This window comes from Mus musculus, chromosome 5 (assembly GCF_000001635.26).
Source record: "Mus musculus strain C57BL/6J chromosome 5, GRCm38.p6 C57BL/6J".
Classification (NCBI taxonomy): domain Eukaryota; kingdom Metazoa; phylum Chordata; class Mammalia; order Rodentia; family Muridae; genus Mus; species Mus musculus.
The window spans coordinates 134,237,201-134,261,402 of NC_000071.6; the positions used below are offsets into that span (position 1 = coordinate 134,237,201).

General features: G+C 49.8%; 1 protein-coding gene across 43 annotated transcripts in view; it reads right to left on the reverse strand.

Annotated features, from left to right (window-relative positions):
* Positions 1 to 631: 631 nt before the first annotated feature.
* Gtf2i (general transcription factor II I) overlaps positions 632 to 24,202 on the reverse strand; it is a 79,847-nt gene continuing 56,276 nt past the window's right edge. For 24 of the 43 annotated variants that reach the window (XM_030254157.1, XM_030254163.1, XM_030254159.1 and 21 more), the window contains 18 exons: positions 23,367 to 23,438; positions 18,625 to 18,808; positions 17,813 to 17,871; positions 14,666 to 14,737; positions 12,642 to 12,825; positions 10,019 to 10,077; positions 9,621 to 9,695; positions 9,310 to 9,411; positions 7,917 to 7,982; positions 7,494 to 7,677; positions 6,701 to 6,756; positions 6,307 to 6,399; positions 5,708 to 5,791; positions 5,404 to 5,587; positions 4,931 to 4,959; positions 3,673 to 3,714; positions 3,043 to 3,084; positions 634 to 1,692 (listed from right to left, as the gene is read on the reverse strand). In XM_030254157.1, the coding sequence (XP_030110017.1) occupies positions 1,628 to 1,692; positions 3,043 to 3,084; positions 3,673 to 3,714; positions 4,931 to 4,959; positions 5,404 to 5,587; positions 5,708 to 5,791; positions 6,307 to 6,399; positions 6,701 to 6,756; positions 7,494 to 7,677; positions 7,917 to 7,982; positions 9,310 to 9,411; positions 9,621 to 9,695; positions 10,019 to 10,077; positions 12,642 to 12,825; positions 14,666 to 14,737; positions 17,813 to 17,871; positions 18,625 to 18,808; positions 23,367 to 23,438 (1,652 nt within the window). In that variant the 3' untranslated portion in view covers positions 634 to 1,627. 43 annotated transcript variants of the gene reach the window in all.

The following is a 24,202-nucleotide window of genomic DNA, read 5'->3' on the forward strand; positions in this document are numbered from 1 at the left end:
CTGTCACCTACCAGCCTACCTAGTACAGGCGGCTGTCATGTCACCCACCTGTACACAGCCATGTCTGACCCAGGGCAGTTCTATCCCGTGCCATGGTGTGGGGATGTCTCCAAAGGTTCACAGGATGAGAGTTTGACCTTGGCCTTGGCATCACTGGAAGATGCCAGAAGTTGGATGCTGACAGGGCGTGCCCCTTGTTTCTCCCTCTGCTTCCTGGCTGCCCCATGAGCAGCGGGTGAGCTGCCCCTTCTCCTCTGTGCCCTGTCACTGAGTACTGCCTGACGGATCTCAGCCGAGGAGGCTTCTGCCCGATGACTGACTCTCCTGTGCATCATGTTACCAGGGGATCCCTGGCCGCAGCCTGGGCGGGCATCATCTTCCACATCCTCCAGCAGGGACTCAGGGACTCCCCTGTGCTGTGGCTGTGTCCTCAGAGTTCTCCTCTGTCTCCAACGCACGTAAGATGTAGGCCGGTGGGGGCTGGGCACAGCTCCAGCTCCACAAACCAGTGACTTCTTGAGAAACACCAGGAATACGGGTGTCCCATCTGTGAGGGACTGAGGTGAACATCCTACCAGCCCACACCCGTCCCGCCTCCCCAGGCGCTCACGAAGACAGCAGGAAAAGAATGAGTTTGCATGTGAAAGGCATGGATGGATTTTATTTATTACCCTATATCTACAATTTGAGGTAAAATATAAGGAACACATAAAATGCCTATCTCTGCTACCGTGTGATATAATTTCCCATTGTGAACATTGTGGTGACTACCGAGAACCGTGCCCTCACGTGCCTAACTGCTGAGAGCTGTTACCTTATCATCGTCTGTGAGCCCCCACATAGGGCGGGACACCAATGTCCTCACTCCCCACCCTGGCGCAGAGGCCAGACAGGTGGTTAGAGACTAACCAACCAGGCAGACACACAGCCCAGCCTGACTCGACCCAGACCCAGAGCTGCGGCCCAGAGCCCCTGAGGCCACTGTGGGTCCCAGTTGGGGAGGGGCAAATCCTCCACCTGCTCAAGCATGCAGACCTGACCTCTGACCTTTAGGACACACCCAGAAATCTACTTGCTGTAAAGTAACCGGAGCGAGGCTCTGAGGCTAGCCTCTCCAGCTGCACTGCACGGATGCACTGGCTGCTCACTGGCGGTCAGGCGAGCTGGCCGGCTTTGCTCTGAATGGCAGTGAGGACAAAGGAATCGTGATGGAGCTTGGGAAGAGGCTTAGTCACACACACAGACAGCAGCCCTCCCCTGGCAGGAGGGGCAGCCGAGTGCAAGACCACGGAACTGGTCTTCAATAGAAAAACTAAAGCACTGACTAGCACAGGGACTTCCTTTGCTGCGGAAGCCAAGATGCCCTGTAGGAATATCTCACTGACGGGAACACGCACCACAGCCCAAGGCTCTGCCCGATGCATAAGAAACCCTACGAGTCGTCCCTGCCATTCCCGCCTCTTTCAGCACTGCTGCAAGACCCTTCTAGTGCGTTCCCAAGCCACCAGGCACGCGCATCTCATCACGCTGTGTAGCTCAATTCACAGAACTGCTGAGAAAGTAGACATTTCTATCTAAAAGTAGAAAAGAAGGTTTGTATAGAAGGTATTTCTGTTATACAAGTATATTACAGAGCTGGCAGGAACGGGTCCCAAAGCTCTTCTCCACCACGCACGCTGGACACTGGACGAACTGCAGAGAGAACAAACACGCAGGCAGTGGGTGAGTCAGATGGCAGGGGCATGACAACCTCCTGTCACACACCCTGTTCCATCTGACAGACATGCAGGCCCAAGTGCACTTGTGAAAGACGGCAAGGCCTAAGCCTGTGATCTGACACGGTCAGGCACATCACCAAGGCTGCCAGGCAAAGCCCATCACAGCAGACTGCAGTCTCCTCACTTGCGGGTCACTGCAGCCCACCTCTTGGTGGCAAGTCAGCAACTGATGGGGCTGGGCTTGTGACCGGCCTAAAGAGGTCAGCCAGAGAGGAGGCAACCTTGGCATACAGACTCAAAACAAACATGTCCCTTTAAGGAATACTACCTCTGTATTACCCTACCCCACCCCAAGACAGACAGGGTCTCACCACGGAGCCTGGCTGGCCTGGAACTTACAAGAGACCCACCTATCTCTGCCACCTCACTCATCTTGGCTACATCTTTGAGTGAGAAAAACCTTTGGGCCTTATGTCCCCTGAGGGTGGCCTCATCTCACAGCCAGAGCAGAAGGGATGTGTCTGCACATCAGCTTATAAGTGGGCATGGATGAAGGGCAGCTAGAGCGAGGCTCTTACCCTGGAGAGCCACGGTCTACCACGTGGGGTCTGGCTCCTGCTTGATCTGTGAACTCCCATCTGTCTCTTTAATTTCTACAGAAGAAACAAAGGGGTAACAATGAGCTGTACCACTGGTGCAAACCTGCTTGCCAGTAAGACTAGCCATATGAACCTGCTAAGATCTGCACGAAGCCGTTCCATGTGGCTTCTGCATAAAGTGCTCTTGTTACGGGATCTGGGCCTTACAAATGCCTGCCAAGTGTTCTTCTATTGAGCCATGTCCAGCTCATGCCTGATTCCCAAGTAACAGATTCCATATTGTTTTGGGTGTATTTACCATCATGCCTTGTCTAAGCTATAGGGATCTAGAGTTTAGTCAGAGCCACACGGGGAGAACAGAGAGGAAGTCTGCCTTCTTCACTGGACAGTGTTCATGGTAGAAATCTTATCAATTTAGGGCTGGAGAGGTGGCTCAGCAGTAAGAGCACTGGCTGCTCTTCCATAGGACCAATATGAGTTCAATTCTCAGCACCCACATAGAGGTTCACAACCATCTGTAACTCTTATTTCTGGGGGTCTGATGCCCTCTTCTGGCTTGGGTACTATATACACATATAAGTAGGCAAAACACTCATACATATTAAAAAAAAAAATTCCAATCAACTCACTAAGAACAAAGACACAGAGCATCACCGTGAGCACAGTCACACTGTCCCAAGGTGTCGGTCACTAAGTCTGTTCGCTGGCAACAGCGCAGCTCTTACCTTCTGTTACTGGGACTTCCAACTGGCTTGCCTCGGCTGATTCTAAAGAGAAACATATCAAGTGTCATTGAATGGCTTTCAAAAGTTATTATTTAAAGAGCCTTGAAGCAGAGGAGGAGGAAGAGGAAGGAGAACACCCAATGATAGTAACAGCCTGCCAACTTCTTTTTTATTGTAATTATTTGGTTATTTTGTCTGCATGTGTGTCTGTACTGTGCACATGTCTGGAGCCTTAGGAGGCCCTGGAGACGGAGTTAAACGACAGTTTAACTTAACTAAAAGGCTGCTACGTGGGTGCTGGGACTCGAATCAGGGTCCTCTGGAAGATCAGGACCAATGAGCCATCTTTCTAGTGCAAGCCCGTCAGCTGCTGCCCTCCACATACGCATGTGCACACCCCGCATAAGCACACACTTACAGGCAGACTTCTCCCTGGTCATGAGCACCAAGATATCATGAATAACCTGGGATCGTGGGTTTACAAGGTCTGTGGCTTACAACTGCCACTCGGGACCCACGGCTCAAGTCTCTGCAAAGCTAAGTGTATGCAGTGACTATAAGCAGGTACAGCAGGAGCCACGGGCTTGGGGCAACCATGTAAGTAGTATGTACCCCACGCTCTCCTCTCACCTTGTATCACAGGGCCTTCAGACTCGTTCTGATCAACCAGCTCTGCAATGAAAGGCACAGTTTAGACGGCTTACTAACACACGTGACATCCAACCATGCGGACGACAGACAGGCTTAGCAGGTAAAGGTGCCTGCCTGCCTGCGAACCTGACAGACAGTTCAGTCACTGGGCCCCATACGACGGAAGGAGAGAACCGAGGAGACAAGCTGTCTTGTAACCACTGACCATGAAATGATCCGAGGACCCCAGGACCCCGCATGCTAAGAAAGGGTAAAGACGAACACCAAAGGAAGGGACAGCAGTGGTCCTGGCTAGATGCCACCAGAACCATGGCTTTCAGTGGTCAGCACACACGGGAACCAGAGTCCTGCACAAGGACAAGAATAAAACTCAGCAACAGAGACAGGAACCTACAAGCAGGGGCTTGGACATAATATTCTTCAGAAATGAAAACTATACACAGAACAGGAGTGCTGGCCATGGTGGCACATCTTTAATGTGGGACTTAGGAGGCAGAGGCAGGGGAATGTCTTTGAGTTCTAGGCCACCCACAGTGATCTCTATGGTCACCCACAGTGACCTGAATTTTCAAAAAGACAGATGAACTGAAATTTGCAAGGAAAATTCAACAAAAGAATTAATTACAGAGTGTGTGAAGTCTGTGTGAGCACGCGTGCCACGGTGTGCACCTGAAGGCCAGGGGACAACTCTGGACTCGGTTCTCACCTTCCATCATTACGTGAGCCCCGGGACAGAAGTCAGCTTGCTGGGTGTCCATCACCAGCCCTCTCTCCCTCCCTTTCTTTTTGGGGATAGGGTCGCTTGTGGCCCAGGCTGGCCTTAGACTGTCTACAGCAGACAGTGCTGATCAGCCTGATCCTCCTGCTTCCGCCTCCCAAGCACTGGAACTGCTCGTTTCCCTCCCTGTGCCTGGCACTTTGATGCTGTTTAGGGGCCTACAGTCCCCTGAGCTCTAGTGTATGGAGTCAGGGTAACAGAGCTGCAATGGCAGCAGCTTTCCAAGTCCGGCCTATAGTGAGCCCTTTAAAACGGTCTCAGCCCACCCGAGTCACCATTTCCTCACTAAGAGACAAGCAATGCTAATTTCACAAGCAGGCAGGGTGCTGAGAACGGGTGACATAATGGGTGACAAATGGTGTTATCCTGCAGGCCCCACCACACCCAACACCCACAGACACACTCACATGCACTCCCAGATCCCCAGAAACCAAACAAACAAAAGAAAGCTGTACTCACGGTTATTAATCACAAGTCCTGGAAATGGTCTAAAGAGAAAAACAAATTGTATAATGTAAGGCTTTTGTTTTACATGAACATTTGCCTAACTTGCTAATCTATGCCACGTATGGCCTATCCTGTGGAGGAGACATACAAGATGTCCATGAAATGACTGTAACACTGTGTAACAATGACTCCTGTTCTGTTATTAATGCATATCATACACAATGTATGTATCAGTTATTTGTAATTAGTCACATGTAGTATGTGCTATGTATAGTACACATGCCAATGTAATGTTACCTATGTTTTTGGGGTGTGGGGGTTTCTCTGTGTAGTTCTGGATATCCTGGAACTCCCTGAGATCCACCTGTCTCTGCCTGCTCTCTGCCCACACGCTTCAGTTCAGACTCCACACAACAGCACTCTGGGATATGACCTAGCCGTGAGGCCTCCAGCCTTGTCCTACTGACTAAGCGATAGCGTCTCACCTAATGACAGTGAACTTGATAAACTCCGCAGAGTCTAAGATCCTCCTCATGGAGCTGATCTCCAGGTAACTGGGGGCTTTGAAGGACACCCCGGGGGGCATGCCATCGACCACCACGCAGCCAGGGTTGATGGTGATCTTCCTGTAGGGGACCTTCACCGGGAAGCCCATCCCAATAGCTTCACCTGCAGCGAGACAAACAGCACAGGGCCAGTGTGACCCTTCATCTTCAAAACAAGCGGAGACACAGAGCCGAGCAGCGACTGGCCCTGTTTCCTTAGTATCCTCTATTCTTACAAACTTACCAAACTTCCGACTGAAGAGGTCGTTGACCTGCTCCCGCAGCTGCCTGGCCTTTTCAACTTTGGACAGTCGTTCATTATCGTCATCTAAAAGACGGGAGAAAAGCAGGGAGCACACTTAACATCTAACTCACATGTCTTCTGGGAAGAATTTCTAAGCCAGGTGTGGTGTACTTGCTGTGGCCCAGCTAAAAACGATTTTACTTTTGTAAGATTTCTTTATGCATATGGGTGTTTTGCCTGGATATGTCTGTGCACCATGTGTGTGCCCAATGTAGCAGTAGAATGTGCCAGCTCCGTTGTACTTATAAGTGCACTTATAAGTGGCTGTGAACCTCCGTGTGGGGGCTGGGACTCAAACCTGAGTCCTCTGGAAGAACAAGTGCTCCCGACTATTGAACCATCTCCCCAGCCTTGTTAAAGGACAGAGAGCAGTAGCAAGCGGCCCTGAGCTCACAGGGAGTTGTGCAGCCAAACTGACAAAGGGGGGCTCAGGTGAGACTGACAACAGTCCACAATATGAGTTGCCCGCAAAGCATCAGACCAGCCCAGAAGCAGGTTTTGGGGTTTGAAAGACTCCTCGACGCAGGCAGAAAGTATACCTGGAATTGTCACCTGGATGATGTTCAGGTCTTCCACACCTGATGCAGTAGTATTAACGTTGGGTGATGAGTTTATCTTTCCTGAAAGGAAAACTGAAGATTAGGGTTTAGACAACATGTATATAAGTCAAAGTTTTCTCTAATAACCCAAAGCTGCTAGTCGCTGTCAGCCATGAGCTGGCTGCAGCTGGGCCCATGGGGCCCGTACTCGTACTCGCCCACTGCTTTTACTAAAGATGTAAGCCACTAAAGATGGCAGACTTTCTGATGGGCCCATCGTCCCGCCCTGTGTGTCTTCATGTGGAGCAGAACCCTGTGCACAGCTTAGCTGCTTCAGAACTAACCCCGCCCCAAAGCCAAACTCCCGCGGGTGTGGCTTTCCAAGGACACTCACTTGGAGGGCTTTTGGAAGAGGTGCTCTCTTTGATGGCCGTCTCGAACATCTCAGGTCTACAAGGAAGAAGAAAAAGGCACGGGCTGGTTAACCCAGAGCGAGGTACCCAGGGACGGACGATGCAGCAGAGTGGCTGCAGCTCTGCAAACCACGTGCAACCCTCAGAAGGAACCTCGGTGCGTGAGCAGTGTGTCCAGGAGGACTAATCACACTGACGCCCACTGCCATTGGACCCTTATTGGCCATGCCAGTGTCACTCCACCTCATGCCAAGGTGACAGCATGTCCTGAGAATCAGTAGGAGACGCAAGTGCAGAAACAGGAAACACACATGCCCGCCCACAGCCTGGGTTATGCACGAAGAGCAAGTGTGCAAGCAACGCCCACCACCTCTCCACAAACAGTAAGTAAACAAAGGAAGAGCGCCTGTGGTGTGTGTAGCCGTGTGCTAGTGCACACGCCTGTGATGCACAGAGGCCAGAAGAGGGTCCTTTCTTTCAGAGTGGATCTTTCCTAGAACCTTCAGCTCACATCCCCACCCCTGGGCAGCAGGCCCCAATGAACCTTCCGTCTTGGTGCAAGCCCAGCACTAAGGTGATAGGCTCACGACTACTCTCAGCTTATGTGGGAGCTGACTTCAGGATTCAGGTCCTCACAGTTGTCCTGCAAGCACTCTTGACCACTGGGATGTCTATCCCTATAGTCACGTAGCCCCTAGAAGAGCCGTTTCAGCTCAGACTGTGGTAAGCCTGCCGCCCCAGCCCATGCATGGCCACTCTAGCTCAGGCTCTCACTTTTTAATGATGAACTTTATCTTGGCCTTGTTCCGGAGTATCTTCTCCAGCCTGGGAATGCCAAATGTGGACGGCCTTCGGAAGGGCACCCCCTCGGGCAAGCCTTCCACATAGAAGTCTTCTGGGAAGGACTCGAACAACGCAAACGGGACTTTCACAGCCTGCTTAAGGCCAAGCGCTTCCCCTGTAACACACGGCACATCTTAGAAAAGGCATTTGCCAACATTCTGCAGCAGCTACAAGACCATACTGACTGGAAAAGTCCTATTTGTTTTAATTTGGGAAATGCTCTGGGAACTCTTGATCCTCAGTGAAATGGGCCGGGATGGCAGGCCGCAGCCCACACTTCCCCATGGAGAGGTCACACTCACACCACTTCTATCAGGGAACTACTTCACAGTTCAGGTTTCACAACAAACCTACCGCACTTTTCATTGAAGAGGTTCTCCACTTTCTGCTTCAGGTCTGTGATCTTAGCATTCCAGGCCTCTGTGTGAAGAACAAGAGCCAGTCAGCAAGGCTTTCCCAGGGCGAGGGCTGGGATTCATCGCCTACCATTTGATTTAAGTTGTTTGTTTAGGTTTTTCAAAATAGGGTTTCTCTGTGTAGCTCTGGCTGTCCTGGAACTCACTCTGTAGACCAGGCTGTCCTAGAAATCAGAGATCTGCCTGCCTCTGCCTCCTGAGTGATGAGATTAAAGGAGTGCGCCAATGTCCCTGGTTTCATCTTATCTTTTTCTTTCGAAGCTTTACAAAGCTCAGGACAGACAAGCACTTTTACTGTAAGGCGGGCGCTGTGGGTCAGGGCGTCTTATGTGCGTACACAGTGAAAGCTGAGCAATCCCTTCTCCTCCCTTCCCCTCGACCCTCCTGTGCACTGTGTATTCAGATGCTGACCTCTGTACCCAGCTCTGGCTGTAGTCGGAGGTTGGCATTATCATTATTGAAGCATTTGCTAACTCAGTATTTTATATGACGCTGCTCTCCACCACCTTCTGATTGGTCAGTAAAGAGATGATCAGCCTCTAGCTTGGCAGGAGAGAATAATAAGGGACTTCCCAGCCTACTGAGGGGTCCCAGGTGGAGAGGACACAAAAAAGGGAGGAGCCAGAGCTGAGGCTACAACGGAAAGTAAGGCCCTGTGGCTGGGCGGGCAAGCAGACTCAGGCTAGACTAGACCAGAGCCCATCCAGCTCAGTGCCCGGAAGGCTAGAAGAAATCTACGGGGCGTCCCTGTCATTGACTCAGAGCTAAGCCGGATGATGAAAAGCCCTAAACTTTCACACTTTCTCTCTCTCTCTCTCTCTCTCTCTCTCTCTCTCTCTCTCTCTCTCTCTCTCTCTTTCTCTCTCTCTCTCTTTCTCTCTCTCTCTCCCCCCCTCTCTCTCCCTTGCCCATCAGCCCTGTGGCCTATAACCAGCTTTTACTCCTTCATGTCATGTACGTTACTCTAAACACACAGGTTTTTAATAAGGCTGCTTTGCCTGCCCCTCCAATACCCATATAGTTAAGCTAAACTGTTAGACTGGATACACTGGCTACAAAGAAGTGACCCATGCTGAAATGAAGAACAAAGGACCTCTCCTGGCCTGGTTAGAGTGTCTGCCACATGCCAGGTCTGGCTCTGGGTACACTCGAGTGACTCAACTCACAATCCTCAGGCGCTCTGGCACATGGCCCATAGGAAGAGCCTCACCCACAGCACTGGGTAAGGTGAGGGTATCACAGGGCCTCACTGCATGTTTAACCTGAACACACTGACTCAACCAAAGGAAACGCACTGGCTTGCTGACATAGTACGTTAATTCTCTACCTACCAAAGGAAAACTCTCTCCCTCGAGGCTTGAAGGGAACATTTGAACCATTGGTCTGGGTAGGAGTTCGAACCGCAGAGGTCTGAGGACTGCTGTTGTTGGGGCCTAGTTAAAATAAAAAGGAAAACCAAGGTTACTGTGTACATGTAACAGAAAGCACAGCCTAGGCCCTGGAGACGCAAACACGCACAAGCACAGAGAGACATTTAGCGTTCTCACAGGTGCTTTTCGGACATAAAACCTCGCACGCACACAGGTAACTGAGGTCCCACAGCTGCAAGCTGGTGTCCAGAGAAGACTGTGGGACAGCTCACCTTCCACAGTGACCTCAATTTCAGGAACCTTGGAGTTGCTCCCAGGGCTTCGTGGTCGTTTTGGGGACTGCAATGCTGTAAGGCAAATTGCAAGGTTACCTTTGCAAGCTGCATTCAAAAATACCAAGGGCCGCTTATAACAGCGAAGCGTTAAAGTCCTACAGTTGCGCTCTTTTCAAAGAGCCCAGAAGCATTAAACGGGCAGCATGACCCTCCACACAAGTGCCAACGAGCAGGAGGATGCAGACAGCAACCTCCAACAAAATGGCAAGAAAACAGAAAAAAGAAAAGAAATAAACCAAAGGCCGCAGCGGCAGTGACAATGCAGATATGGATGACATGGGACAGTGGAAGGGCCCGTGACCCATTCCACACCCCGAGGCGGGCGTGCCTCTTACCTTTAGTGTTGATTTTGCTAGCCATCCCAGGAGGCAAATAGGACACAACTAGCTCAGGCCTAGAAAGGACAGATAGCGTGTCACTCTCCACACAGCGCACACAGCCCAATGACTTCTCAACACCAAACACGCATGTGTATTCATGATTTCCATGCACATGTCTGTTTGTCTGTCTGTATATCACATGCATGCCTATGTCCATGGAGGTCAGAAGAGGGTGTTGGGTCCCCAGGACTGAAGACAGAGAGTTGTGAGCTGCCATGTGGGTACTGAGAATTGAGCTCAGGTCCTCAGAAGAGCAGCCAGTGTTAGCCTGAGCACTGCAGCAGCTGAGCAACAACGGCAACCATAGGCTCACATATTTGGATGCTCGGCACCAAGGAGCAGCCCTATTCGAGAAGGATTAAGGGATACTTGTGGGAGTAGGTGTAGCCTTGTTGTCGGTCCTGTGTCACCCAGGGGGCTGGAGGGGGGATGGGCATTATTTTAAATGCCCACACCAGGCACAGTGTGTCTGTCTGTCTCTGTCTCTCTCTGCTTTCAGATCAGGATGTAGCTCTCAGCTACTTCTCCAGCACCACGCCAGCCATGCTCCCCACTGCTGCTGATAATGGAATATGCCTCTGAAACCATAAGCAAGGCTCCAGTTAAATGCTTTCTATGCTAAGAATTGCCCTGGTCTTGTGTCTCTTCATAGCAGAAGAACAGTAACAAGTTGGTACCAGGAAGTTGGGTACTGCTGACAGGCCCGACCATGCTGCTTGCTGGCACAATGTCAACTTTGGACTAGGAAAGCAGTTGATGCTGTAAGCAGGGCTTAGTGGGCCACACTAGCAGGGGTATGGAGGGCAGTACTGAGGGCGAAGTGAGCTGTGGGCCCAGCTCAGGAGGTGTCAGAGGGGAAGAACCGCGCTGTGGCTTGGAGGGCCTTCTTGGAATATTTGGGCAAAGAATGTGGTTGATTTTTGCCCTTGTCTGAAAAAAATCTGTCTGAGCTTAAGTCCTGGATGAATGGCACAACAGAGGAGATTTCCAGTCATCAGGACTGGCTGTGTACCTGGTGACTGCTAATCCCTCTATGCCCACCCATAACGGAAAGGAGCAAGCCGCACAAAGAGACAAAGTGTACAGTTTAGGGAGAAAAGGTCGCCAGGAAACGTGACGAAGTTAAGCCCAGAGCTCACGGAGATAAAAAAATTTACCCTTGGTGGAAAAAAAGAGCAGTGGTCTCAGGGCAAGACACCCCCCCACCCCCCAAGCTTCCAACTGTGGAAAGGAATTAAAGAGGAACCTGGCAGCTTAGGCCACATGGTTCTTGATTTAGAGTCAGGATACAAGAAGGGGTTTTGGAATCTCCCTCCAAGTCCGCTGTGAGTCAGGGGTACCCTGCATGGAGCCCCAGAGGGAAGGCTGGATTGCTCTGGAGATGCCAGTGTGGTAGGGATGCCTGCAGACAAAGCTGCAGGCCAGTGTGGAACCAGCCCGAGAAAGAGAGAAGTGTACTGCAGTAACAAGGTAGGAAGGAGTTAGAGATGTGAAGAGCGCTCTGACAGCAGACGTGGTGATGTGGGGTGTGGGCTTTCAGCCTCGCCTTGCTCCTGTATCCCCTCATCTTCGCCCTCCCCCTTGCAGAATGGCGATGTACATCCTGTGCCGCTGCGAGGTGTTGGGAGTGTATGGTCTGTCTTGTGATTTTACAGGGGATTGCCATGAGTCTCAGAAGATACTCTCTACTTTGGAATTTTAAACAGCGTTGAGACTGTTGCAGACTACGGGGACTTTTGAAATTGGGCTAATTGCATTATACTACAGCTAACAGCCCACGGGGCCAGGGAGTGGAACGTGGTGGTGTGAGTAATGAGCTCATATATTATTACAAGGATTCAGTGAGTGAATGAGCGTGGATTGACACATAGAGGGAATGCTTAGTCACCAAAGGAGTGCCCTTGTTGGTACACAGAGGTGGGCACTGGGGTTTTAAAAGCCCACATTGGGCCCCATTGCTTGTGGATCAGATACGTCTCTGGCGCCATGCCTGCCACCATGCTCCCAGCTTTCGTGATAATGACTAAACAGCTGAAACTGTAAGCAAGATCCCAGCTAAATGCTTTCCCTTACAACAGTTGCCTTTGTCGTGGTGTTCCTTCCCCACGATAAAACAGTGACTAAGACTGTTAGCCCTCCAGCTCCCATAACACCTTTTAAAATAGCAAATCAACACCAGACCAAATCCTTCCGCCACCGAATCTGCAGCAAAGGAAATAACCGGGGAACCCAGCAGACAGCCTGGGCTTTGGCTGGAGGAGGTTCAGTGGTACTGTGACTGCTTGAATCCACCAGTGAAGAGCTGGGCACAGTGCCGTCAGAGAAGCCCTGCCTAGGATCCATCAGGGAGGAGCTGGAACCTCAGCAGCAGAGCAGAGGCCCAGCCTGTGTGTGGCCCTGGGTTTAATGCCCAGCTCAGCAAAGCTCAGTGGTCTGAACCTGCACTGTGACAGAATCCCACAGGATGGAAGTCACTACTCTCTCTGACTCAGGAAGTCAGGCCCGGGATGAGGGACTCACAGAGCCACTGGCTTAGCTGGGACCATGGCAAATGGCTGTGGGGACAAAGATAACTTACTTTTTAACAACAAACTTGATCTTATTGCTGCCACGGACAATCCTCTCGAGGCGTGGAATCCCAAACCAGGTAGGGCTTCGGAAGGGGATCCCTTCGGGGAGCCCTTCCACATACAGAAACTCCGGGTTGGATTCGAACACAGGATATGGCACCTTCACAGCCTCTGTGAGGCCCAGAGCCTGAGCTGAAAGACAAAGAGAAGCTAGCTTGTGGGCGCAGACTTACACGGGAACACTTCAGTTTGTATCTGTAATCTAACAGGTCAAGCCAGCTTCCTTACAATCCAACCATACAGCCACTCACTATTAAGATCTAGCTTAGTCTGAAGCGAGTGGAAGTAAACAATAAAAAACGCTGGCCCTGGAGAGACAGCTAGGAAATTAAGAGCACTTGCTGCTTTTGTAGAGGACCTGGGATTCCGTTCCCAGCACCCATAACTCCAGTTCCAGGCACCTGATGCCCTCTTCAGACCTCCACAGACAGTAGACAAAAGTGGTGCACATGCATACGTGTAGGCGAAACACCCATACACATGAATAGTTAAAAATAAAAAAATAGAATCTTAAAAAAGAAATTAAAAAAATTAAAAATTTAAAAAAAAAAAAAAAAAAAAAAAAAGCCAGGCATGGTGGCACACGCCTTTAATCCCAGCACTTGGGAGGCAGAGGCAGGCAAATTTCTGAGTTCGAGGCCAGCCTGGTCTACAGAGTGAGTTCCAGGACAGGCAGGGCTACACAGAGAAACCCTGTCTAGAAAAACAAACAAACAAATAAATAAATAAGAAAGAGAACAGTGTGGAGAGAGAAAAAGGAGGCAGTTTTACTGGGAGAGTTTCACAGAGACAGGTGGCAGAGAGAACAAGCTAGACACAGGCGAAGACAGAACAAGCCAGAGAATGAGAGAAGGAGAGGGAGCCAGAAGATAACAACAGGCTGCCAGAGTTAGTTTGAGGCCAAGCACAATAATTCTGGCATAACTAAGAGATGCCAGATTACATCAATCAACTTGGAGGGGAGTTTGAGCCAGAACAGATGAGCTGAATCAGCCAGTCAGAGCTCAGAAAGAGCTAGAAAGGGTGAGCTTTATTCACCAGTAAGTCTCAGAGGCTGAAAACCTTCTAGGCCTACATTAGACTGTACGCAGGCTAGAAGCTTTCACGTCTGGGCCTAGGTTAGCAGACAGAGGCAGTAAGTTTCGGAGGCAACAGTTACATCAGGAGAGTAAAAAAGATCGTTTTACACCTCAGTCTCTCAAGAGCTAGGATTAGAGGCATGAGCCACCAAACCCAGAAAACAAACAGTACTTTAAAAATAACCTTTGTCTTAAAACAAATAGATAAATACTACTTTATGGATGCCTGGCCCTCAAAGAGGCCAGAAAGAGTCAGTTCCCCTTGACCTGGAGCTGTCCTGTGGGTGCTCAGAACCTAAAGCAGACACTCTGCAAGAGCAGCCAGTGCGCTCAACCACCCAGTCATCTCTCCAGCTCACAAACAGTACTTTTAAGAACACTTAAACATTTTCAGAGCACTCAACAGCCAGGTTATGAGTCAAAATGTGTTCGTGGCAGAAGTGAGGCGCTGAACACAACACAGGGGCCTACAGTTTAGCTATCCTGCTGCCCGCAGGCCTAAGTCTTCCCGGTGAGCCCGTGGCTGCCCGAGCTGAGAGCTCCCAGAAGCAATGCTGGCCCTTCCCGCCCTCTTTCCTTCTCGGCGAGCTCCTACGGCAGCAATGAAACCTGCACTGAGCCTGGGCAACCTCGAGTCACCCTGGAAGCAGAAGCAGGTGAAGAGGCCCCCATGCCACACAGGTGAGACGCACAGTGACTCTAAGGGTCCCCCCAACTCCTCCCTGTCACCCGCACTGGGACACTGGAGAACACAGGAGCTTGGTTTAAGGAGTGAGCTGACTAGCAGAAGAAAATTCAGGCTTGTTCTCTGGTGCCTTCCTTCACTAGGTTCTGAACTTCTAATTTATTCAGAACACGGCCAAACAGAGACAGAACCACTATACCTCACTTACCAAACTTCAAATTAAAGATCTCTTCCACTTGCTTTCGGAGCTTGGTGATTCTGACATTCCAATCTTCTTTGACTGGAAAGAAGCAAAACCAAATGAAACCAATCATGTTATTTACAGGCCTGACACATAAACCCCCAACTCAGGAGAGACGCTTGCCCGTGACTGACACCATGAACTCATCCATGGTGGACATGACTGTCACCACCTGAAACCACAGCAGCTGTCAACCAGACTCCAGGCACGTTTCTACTGTGTTGGCCACAGGAACCTGCAAGTGAGGGCCACAGAGGGGGCCAGGAGGTCCCCACTGAACTGTGGCTAACAGCTAGGTGTGGCTAATGGGGTTTATGTGATGTAGCATCTGAGGGTTTTACAAATCTAGAAGAGCATTGCGCAGCCAGGAGGAGGAGGATTACGGCCAGTGTAGGCTGAGTTCCCGTCCTAAGCAAAAATCAAAGCGCCCGAGAATGCGTGAGCGCATCTAGTCTGACACGCAGGGGACAGGGGACAGGCACAGCTGTGAAACTCCTGTGATCTTAATGGCTGCCTGAGAAAGTCCTTCAACAGCCTATAAACACAAAACAGCAGATAAGGATTTTGCTTGTTTTGCTTTGTGAGACAAGTGTTTCTCTTTGTAACCCTGTCCTGGAACTCAGTATGTAGACCATAGTCTCAAATACAGAGATCCGCCTGCCTGTGCCTCCCAAGTATTGGAACAAACGAGGTCACCACTCCTGGCATCAGAAACCTTATGCAGTGGCTATGGCGAGACTGGTGGACAGTTCCACTGCCAGGGTGCAGTGCTGCTATGATACAAAGGCCCATGCTCAGAAGATAAGCAGATACCTGTGCCATTCCCTCCAAGGTCCAGGGAGCATCAGAAAATTGGGGGTGAGGGGGGCACGGGACTGTTACAGAGCTAGCTCCCCAAGACGGTGTGGCTTTTGCCATCTCAAACCCAGACCAGCTGTGACTGCCTATATGTGTCACTAACAAGATGGCCTAGGACCACCAGGCAGGGAGGGGAAAGGAGCAGCCTCACCTAAGATCCCACCACTCGCTCAGCCCCTAGTGCTTGCCTGCACATGGCCTGCCAAGCACTGTAGTGAGGGTGCTATAAGGCTGGCTGCAGATGGGGCCTGAATGATGGGGCTCCCAGAGTCACCCCTACTTATTAGCAACCCCTCCCCGGTGAGCCCATACAACAGAATAAACTTGCTGACTGCAGCCTGGACTGGATTCTGTGCTCTGCTGCCCCCCACTCCAGTATCTGGGGTGAACAGTAAACAGGCTCCCCAGGGAAGGTCACATAATACTCTTAATTTAATTTAACTGTTTAAAAATTGTTTAAAAATTCTGGGGACTTTTCTGAGCTTCTCAAATATCAGAAAAACTTAAGGGAGAGAGAATTTACACTTAGATTCGTATCTCAGGTAAAGAGAACCAGCGCCCTCCTTGAAGGTCACGAGAGCCTGCTGTGACCTCATGGGCTCCCCCAGCAGGCTCCCCTTCTTCACAGTGCAGGCAGCGCTTCTCTGAGCTGCTCAGTGGCTGCCCGATCACCACATGTTCCTAGAAACACACACAAACCAAAACCTCACCAACAAACCATCTTTCCGATCAGAAATAAGCACGGTCAGGCTGGCAGAGCTCGGCTGAGAGAGGTTGCCTACCATGTATCAGTACCACAAAAACAAAACAAGGACACAAAATACGTCACTTCTCAACTTCTTGTATCCTGACACACTGGCACACCTTCGCCATCGCCCCAGGAACTCTGAGATGGAGAGGACTCAGGTCACACCGTGACGTCAGCTCTCATTTGTGCCCCAAGGTAGAGCAGAACGATTAGCCACGGTCAAAGCACAGCTGGGATTCCTGCTCTCTGGCTTTAGGGGGCAGACAGTTTATAACACAGGCTGCCCAGCACGTTTCCCAGACTAGATTCAAATATGTGGCAAACTTTGGCCCAGCTCCTTATGTATTAGGGTTACTATGTAGGCACATTCTCATGACTAGCTGTTTATAAAGACTTGTTTCCCGGCTGGTGAGATGGCTCAGCAGGTAAGAGCACTGACTGCTCTTCTGAAGGTCCTGAGTTCAAACCAGCAACCACATGGTGGCTCACACCCATCTGCAATGAGATCCAACGCCCCCTTCTGGCACATCTGAAGACAGCTACAATATGCTTATGTATAATCATAACTAAATCTTTGGGCTGGAACGAGCAGGGGTCCTAAAAACTCAATTCCCAACAACCACATGAAGGCTCACAACCATCTGTTCAGCTACAGTATACCCATATACATAAAATAAATAAATTACAAAAAAAATATAACTTGTTTCCTTACATCAAATCATCAAATCCCACCATGAACATTTCTCTCTATAAATTTCTCTCTCTCCATATAATTCTATTTGATACACGTCTGTGTGCCTGAATGTATGTGTGTGTGTGTGTGTGTGTGTGTGTGTGTGTGTGTAAACACATGAGTATAGAAGTCCACAGAGGTCAGAGAGGGCGTCAGGTCCCCTGGAACTGGAGTCACAGACAGCCGTGAACTGTGTGGCACAGAGACAGCAATCTCCGGAAGAGCAGCACATGAGCTTAACACCGAGCCCTGTCTCCACAGCTTGAAGGGAGTCTGCAAGCTTAGTTAGGGGTTTCGCCACCGCGAGAACAAGCCCCACAGAACAAAGATTAAAGCCTGACTGTTTGGCCTGACACAGAATGTACTGGGGGCACCTGGGCAGGTAAAATGGGATGAGCCAGGATCAAAATTCCCTTGGCAGCGCAAGCCTTTGATCCCAGCACTCGCTAGACAGAGGTAGGAGGGGATGTTTGAGTCGGAGGCCGGCCTGGTCTACAGAGCTGTCACCTCAGCTATTTCAGAGGCCAAAGCAGGAGAATCACAGGTCCAAGGCCAGCCTCTGCTGCAAAGGGAGCACTAGGTTAGTCTGAGCGACACGGGGAGGCTATCTCAAGGAAAACGCGTCAGCAACGTCTCTCAGCGGGAGAGCTCTTGCCAAATGTGAGGCACTACGCTCAGTTCCCACCAGTGTGGAAAGATATTTTTTAAAGATATTTAATTATTTAAGTCAAAGAAAAGAAGGAAGGAGGGAGGAGGGGACTGCATGCACCCGTACCTGGTGTGTTTGTCCGTGGCTGAGTCACTTCAGTTGTGCTGTGAGTGAGCAGCTCTGGTCTGTGAAAGGATAAGCAACATTATTGATCAGAGCTCTCAGGAGCAGTGTCGAGGCCTCCCACAGAACTATACACAGTCATTATTTTTTTAGTGTGGCCCATTCTGTCTTCTTGTGCAAGGACATGAACCATTTTGGTGGCTGTCCTGGAAACAGCAAGCTACAAACGTTCAGGTGGATTATGCGGTCTCTGTAGAAATAAATGTATACCAGTCACGCCTGCCACCTCCTGCCCTGTAGGAACTGGACATCTGAGACACCTCAATCCTGACAGATACCCCAAACACTGCCCCAAATGACAAGGCAGAAGGAAACCCTGGAAACTCCTTTGGGAGCAAGTGACGTCAGTCTTCTGTGTCCGTTCCGCGCACACACCACCCACGTCCTTCAGGAGGCAGCCAGCGCAAGCATGGCCCACCACACACTCCCTTCCTCCTCGACTGCTGTCCCCAGATGGAAAGTCCTGTTCCAGGCCACACACACTTGCGACCAGCCTTGGAGCATCCGCCCACCCTGCATCCTAATGCTCTCGTCTCACTGCCCTGAGACAAGTGTTAGGCTCACAAGACAGAGCTGTTCTTGAGCCCCACTCTGTACTATCCCAGAGAAACCCTTGCTCAATTAGTTCATGTGAATTAAACACTGCATTTACCGTATAGAGGGAGGGCCACTAAGGAGGGAAAGATCCATCTTCATCAAATGGGTCTTTTATCAGGGGGAAAAAACCCTTTTTAAATCTGTTTCACAGATCTTACCTCTTGATAACAAATTTAATTCGATTGCCCACTTGGATGATTTTTTCCAGTCTTGGGATTCCATACCACGAGGGGCTTCGGAAAGGAATGTTTTCTGGAAGTCCTTCCACATAGAGATCATTGGGATGGGCCTCAAATTTTTGGTACGGTACAGCCTTGGCTTCCGTGCTTCCCAAGGCCTCGGCTGTGGAAATGAGCACAAGTCAGCAGATGCAGGCTGGGGTCACGTAGGAGGAACACCCCCAAGTGCAAAGCTTCAAACACTGCAACCAAAGCATAGAAAGCAGCCAGCCGTGTGCACAGCCTACAGCCCCAGCACGCAGGAGGCTGAGGTAGGGGACACAGAGTTCCAGGCTAGCCTGGCCAAAGGGACTTGGGGTGGGGTGGGGGAGGAAAATAAGCAGAGGAGAAAGAGAGAGAGTGGGACCAATTAACCGTGTGTGTGTGTGTGTGTGTGTGTGTGTGTGTGTGTGTGTGTGTGTGTGTGTGAAGGGGGAGCATTAAATGCATTTATTGATTTCTGGTCTGAAACTTCAGCCTATCAGCTTTAAAAAGAAATATTCAGCTGGGCGTGGTGGCGCATGCCTTTAATCCCAGCACTCGGGAGGCAGAGGCAGGCAGATCTCTGAGTTCAAGGCCAGCCTGGTCTACAGTGTGAGTTCCAGGACAGCCAGGACTATACAGAGAAACCCTGTCTCAAAAATACAGAAAGGAAAGGGAAAAGGGAAAAGGGAGAAGGGAAAAGGGAGAAGGGAAAAGGGAGAAGGGAAAAGGGAAAAGGGAGAAGGGAGAAGGGAGAAGGGAGAAGGGAAAAGGGGAAAGGGGAAAGGGGAGGAAAGGGAAAAAGGGGAGGAAAGGAAAAAGGAAAGGAAAAAGGAAAGGAAAAAGGAAAGGAAAAAGGAAAGGAAAAAGGAAAGGAAAAAGGAAAGGAAAAAGGAAAGGAAAAAGGAAAGGAAAAAGGAAAGGAAAAAGGAAAGGAAAAAGGAAAGGAAAAAGGAAAGGAAAAAGGAAAGGAAAGGAAAGGAAAGGAAAGGAAAGGAAAGGAAAGGAAAGGAAAGATAAGATAAGATTGAAATGACTGAGAGCAGGCCAGCCAGTCAGCCCCTGGATCCTGTATTTGACCTCTGCAGATTCCGCAGCCTGGTAGCCTAGCAAGGCAGGTTTTACAAGCAGTCCGGGCTGCTTTGTTACTGATGGACTTTTCCTTTTATACTTTAGGTGTCTTGTCCTAATTTCTCTGTCCATCTGTGCACATGTGCATATATGTTACGAACGAAGGTCAGTATCGAGTGTAGGTCCTTGGAAGCTGTCAGCTGTTTGAGACAGGTTCTCTCACTGACGAACCTGGTCCTTTCCACATAGGTTAGGCTGGCTGGCCAGCGAGCTCTGGGGACCCTCTGGTCTGCACTCCCCACTGCTGACGCTACAAGGGCAATACCATGTCCACTTCTCGTCACCGTGGGTTCTAGAGATTAAATGCAGGGCCTCATGCCTTTGAGGCAAGCACTTTAACAAGGGAGCCATCTGTCTTAACTCCTTCCTTCATATCGGCAACACCAAATCTGAAGGGCTCGACTGTGTTTGGAAATCCACATACAAAGTCTATCCCCACCACAGCAGTAAAAGAAACGTACTCGAGAGGAATAGCAGACGGCCACAGCTCAGATCCACACTTGTCTTAGCTGTTACATAAGATAGGATCTAAACCTGATTTTAACATGCTTCCTATAAGAGAACATTTGAGCTGACAGCAGTAAAGAGCTGAAGGCTGGGTACAGAGGCACAGGAAGGCCTTCAGTATCAGCACGCAGAGGCAGAGGCAGAGACTGCTCTGAGTCTGAGGGCAGCCTGGGTTACAAATGCAATGAAACCCTGTCTCAACAGGGACAAAAAGGAAAGAAAACTTCAAGGACACTGCCTCCTAGCCAGTGAGCGCTGGTTGTCCTGTCTCAGCCCTCCAGTCCCCACCCACACGGTCGGTCGGCCACCTTCTCTACGCCATGCTCACAGACCAGGAAGTCCTGCCCTTTTCCTACCAGAACCAATGCTCCTAAGCCAGGGCTGTGCGGGCCACCTCCACTTCTGAGCTGTCCCTACTGTACACAGGAGTGTGCAGAGCTGCACAGCTGCCAGTTACAGGCAGTGGATGCTGGTGAACGTGGAGCAAGCTCCTGGATGATTTCAGGGAGATCTTGTTCCCTCCTGCCTTAGAAACCTAACAAAGGGGACCGATACCTCCGAGTTCTCACCAGTTCACAAACAGCTTTGTTTCTAGATCTACCAAAAATGCTAGCCGCTGGGCCCAGTAAAGGTTTTTTTTTTTTTTTTTTTGGATGGTGGCCGCTGGGGGGGGAAAAAGAAATCCGGTTATGTATGATGTTAAGCAAGCACTCTAACTGCAGTCTCAAACCTCTGAATCTATTTTCTCCTTAAAGGCTGTCTAAAATTAAGCTGGGCAATGGTAGCTCAAGTTTTTGATCCCAGCACTGAGGAAGCAGAGGCAGGTGGATCCCTGTGAGTTTAAGGCCAGCCTGTTCTACAGGACGAATTCCATAATAGCCAGGGCTACACAGAAAAACCCTGTCTTGAAAAAAAATTATCTTATAGTATTGGGGACCAAACACCTGACAGACTCAGATCCCAGCCCGAGTTTGCTTCCTCAGCTATACTTGAAAGGGTGACCTCTGCTCTCCCAGCCTAGGCTCTCCCAACCACTTCTCCTTTTCCTCCCCCTTCCTTTCTTCCTTTGCCACTTCCTGGACAAAGCTAACAACAGCCAACGGCAGTGACATTCTCTGGAGCCAAGATACTCAAAAACCACACGTCACACCTACACAGGAAATGCAAGGACATAATGGGGATGTCCCCCAAAATGAACATGCCCCATCACTTGATCTAGGCTGCCAAGCATCCAGGGGAAGCACTGACTGGACACCAGGAGAGGAGTCTTTACTGCTTCCTCGTTGGTTTACACCCAATGACTGGAAGGAAGGTTACTGCTAGGAATACTGACGAGGGTGAGGAGGATGGGCGCCTCAACTAGGAATTGTTGGGAGATGGTGTTTGCTTCCCGCCACTATCTGAGGAGTGGAAAAATAAAATTTCCCTTTCCAAAAAAACCTTGAGAGCTAAATAAATGCTAAAACCCAAGATAACCTAAAACAGGATCATGGTGACTCTAGGAAGCCAGTGGGCAGGCAGATGGCCTGGCCCTGATGTCCTCGCTGGACCCAAAGAGAAAGGAATCCAAATGGTCAAATACCTACACTGAATAATGAAACTTCAGGAAGCAACTATTCAGGGCTGGGGTGTGGCTCACAGGAGAGACTTGCCTAACATTTGCTGGTATGAAGTAGAGCATTTGTCTAGGGCTCTTGAGGCCCAATCCATCCCAGCGCAAAAAGAAAAATATACAGCTTTAAAAACTTTTTAAAATTAGTTTTTACTAAAAGCAAGGAAACACTAAGTTAAGTTGAATCATCTCATTGTATTCCTAAAACAAAACAACTCTTAACAACAAAACAAAACAAAGAGATAAAAGACCATCTGGGGCTGGAAAGATGGCTCAGTAATTCAGAGTGCTCGCTGCGCTTCCAGAGGACAGAGGTTCAGGCTAGGTGGCTCACGGCTGCTTGTAAGTCTACTTCTAGGAGACCTGACACCCTCTTCTGGCTTCCCTGGACACCTGCACACATGTGACACACACACACACAATACACACAAACTCACATATATAGCTGTATATTCTCAAAGCCACCTTCCCAGAGTTTGAGCTTGATCGATGCTAATTTGCAAAACTGAATAAAGTACCTGGACTTCCCCCAAGAAGCCTTTATCCTGTTGCTTTGTATTTCAAGCAGGTCAGTCATCGCCCTAAGCCTGTCTTCAGCAAGCACAGGTGGCAGAAATTCATCGATATGAAGAAATGTATTGAGTATACATTGTGGCTTTGGTCTGATTAGATATAAGGTGTGCTATGAGGGCCAGTTAGCCAACGACGGGCCACTGAGATTTCTGAACTATATCGATCTAAGACAGAGGTATGTGCCAAGAAGCCATGGTTTATTAATAATACACCACAGAGCCATGTTTGTGCAAAATAAACACAAGCAAGCTGCACATACTTCCCTGACGGATAAGAATAGTACATAGAAAATCTAAGTCCCAAGCCAGGCACGGCCATCAGCCACCATAATTGCCAGGCAGGACCATGGAGCATAAATACATTTTATGCCCCAGTCCAGCTAATTTTTATTATATACTTAGGGAGGTATTGTAGCCTCCCCCAGCCTTGAGCAGGCTGACTCAGACCTTGCTGCCACTGTGAAACAGACCACCTGGGGTGGAGCCTTCTGACCTAGATGGCTTTATTGTTCTGTCACCTGCTGCTGCTCTTCTCCAAGAAGCTGCTACCTGCTGAGAGACTGAACCTGCCTTCCTGAGAGATCCCGAGACTGACACCTTACTGCCAAACTAGTGCTGTCAGCCTGATTGCTTACAGGCTGGCTACAGGCATCAAGAGTAGATCAGTGGGAGAGGGGCTTTCCCCCTCTGTAAGCACAGACTGCTAGTAAACACTGGACCTTGATCAGCACTTTGGTCTCCTTTTTTCTCTCGACCGTTCCCTCTCTTCCAGCTCCAGCCTCCCACTCCGGAGCCCAGTTCACGTGGCCACAGGCAGCTACACACAGCGTCTTTTAAAATACTCTGTAATGTTCACTTAGGGGGAGGAGCCTCCTTACCAAATTTCTTGCAGAAGAGCTGGTCAACCATCTTCCTCAGTTTGGTGATGCGAGCGTACCACTCTTCTTTCACTGTAGGGAACAGGCACACAGTCGCAGGGTTAGCAGCTTTTCCTCAGGTTGTGAGATGCTAGGGCAATACCCTAAGTTAAGTTTTCTCCCTTTGTTTGACAGAAATTACCTTTAAAACTTCAGGAGATACTGACTAATATACATGGGGCAACTCCTGCTCCATCCTGAGGAATACAAAACAAACTATAATTTCTTTTCTATGTCCTGAACTGGATAGAATTGATGAGCCTTTAGCCAATTAACAAATGCAGACTTTACACTACCTTTTTTAGTTAATTTACTTCTGAGACAGTATGTCATGAGCCCTGGCTGGCCGGAACTCACCAAGTAGACCATGTACCCCAGTGCATGGATTACAGGCACAGCCAAGAATAACCATGTACAATGTATGTGTGTGCAGGTCTGCCCAGAAACACACTGTCTCTCTGCCTATCTCTGTGTCGCAGCTTCTGTAGACAGGACACAAAACTAGACATGCCCAGCAAGAGGGAATCTTAAAGGAGGATCGTTCACATCGTACTGGATGGCTGGGCGATGTGGGCCATTCTCTTGACTGCCGATTGATGTGGGAGCCCACTGTGGGTGGTGCTATCCCTAGACAAGTGGGTCTAGACAGTGTGAGTGGTAGCTGAGCAAACCAAGAGGAAGCATTCCTTGCTAGAGTCTGCTTCAGTTTCCTCTTGCAGCTTCCCGCCTTGGCTTCCCTCGTAACGGGCTATGTAAGTCAGACAGAGCCTCTCCTCCCCAGGTCCTTGTGGTTATCA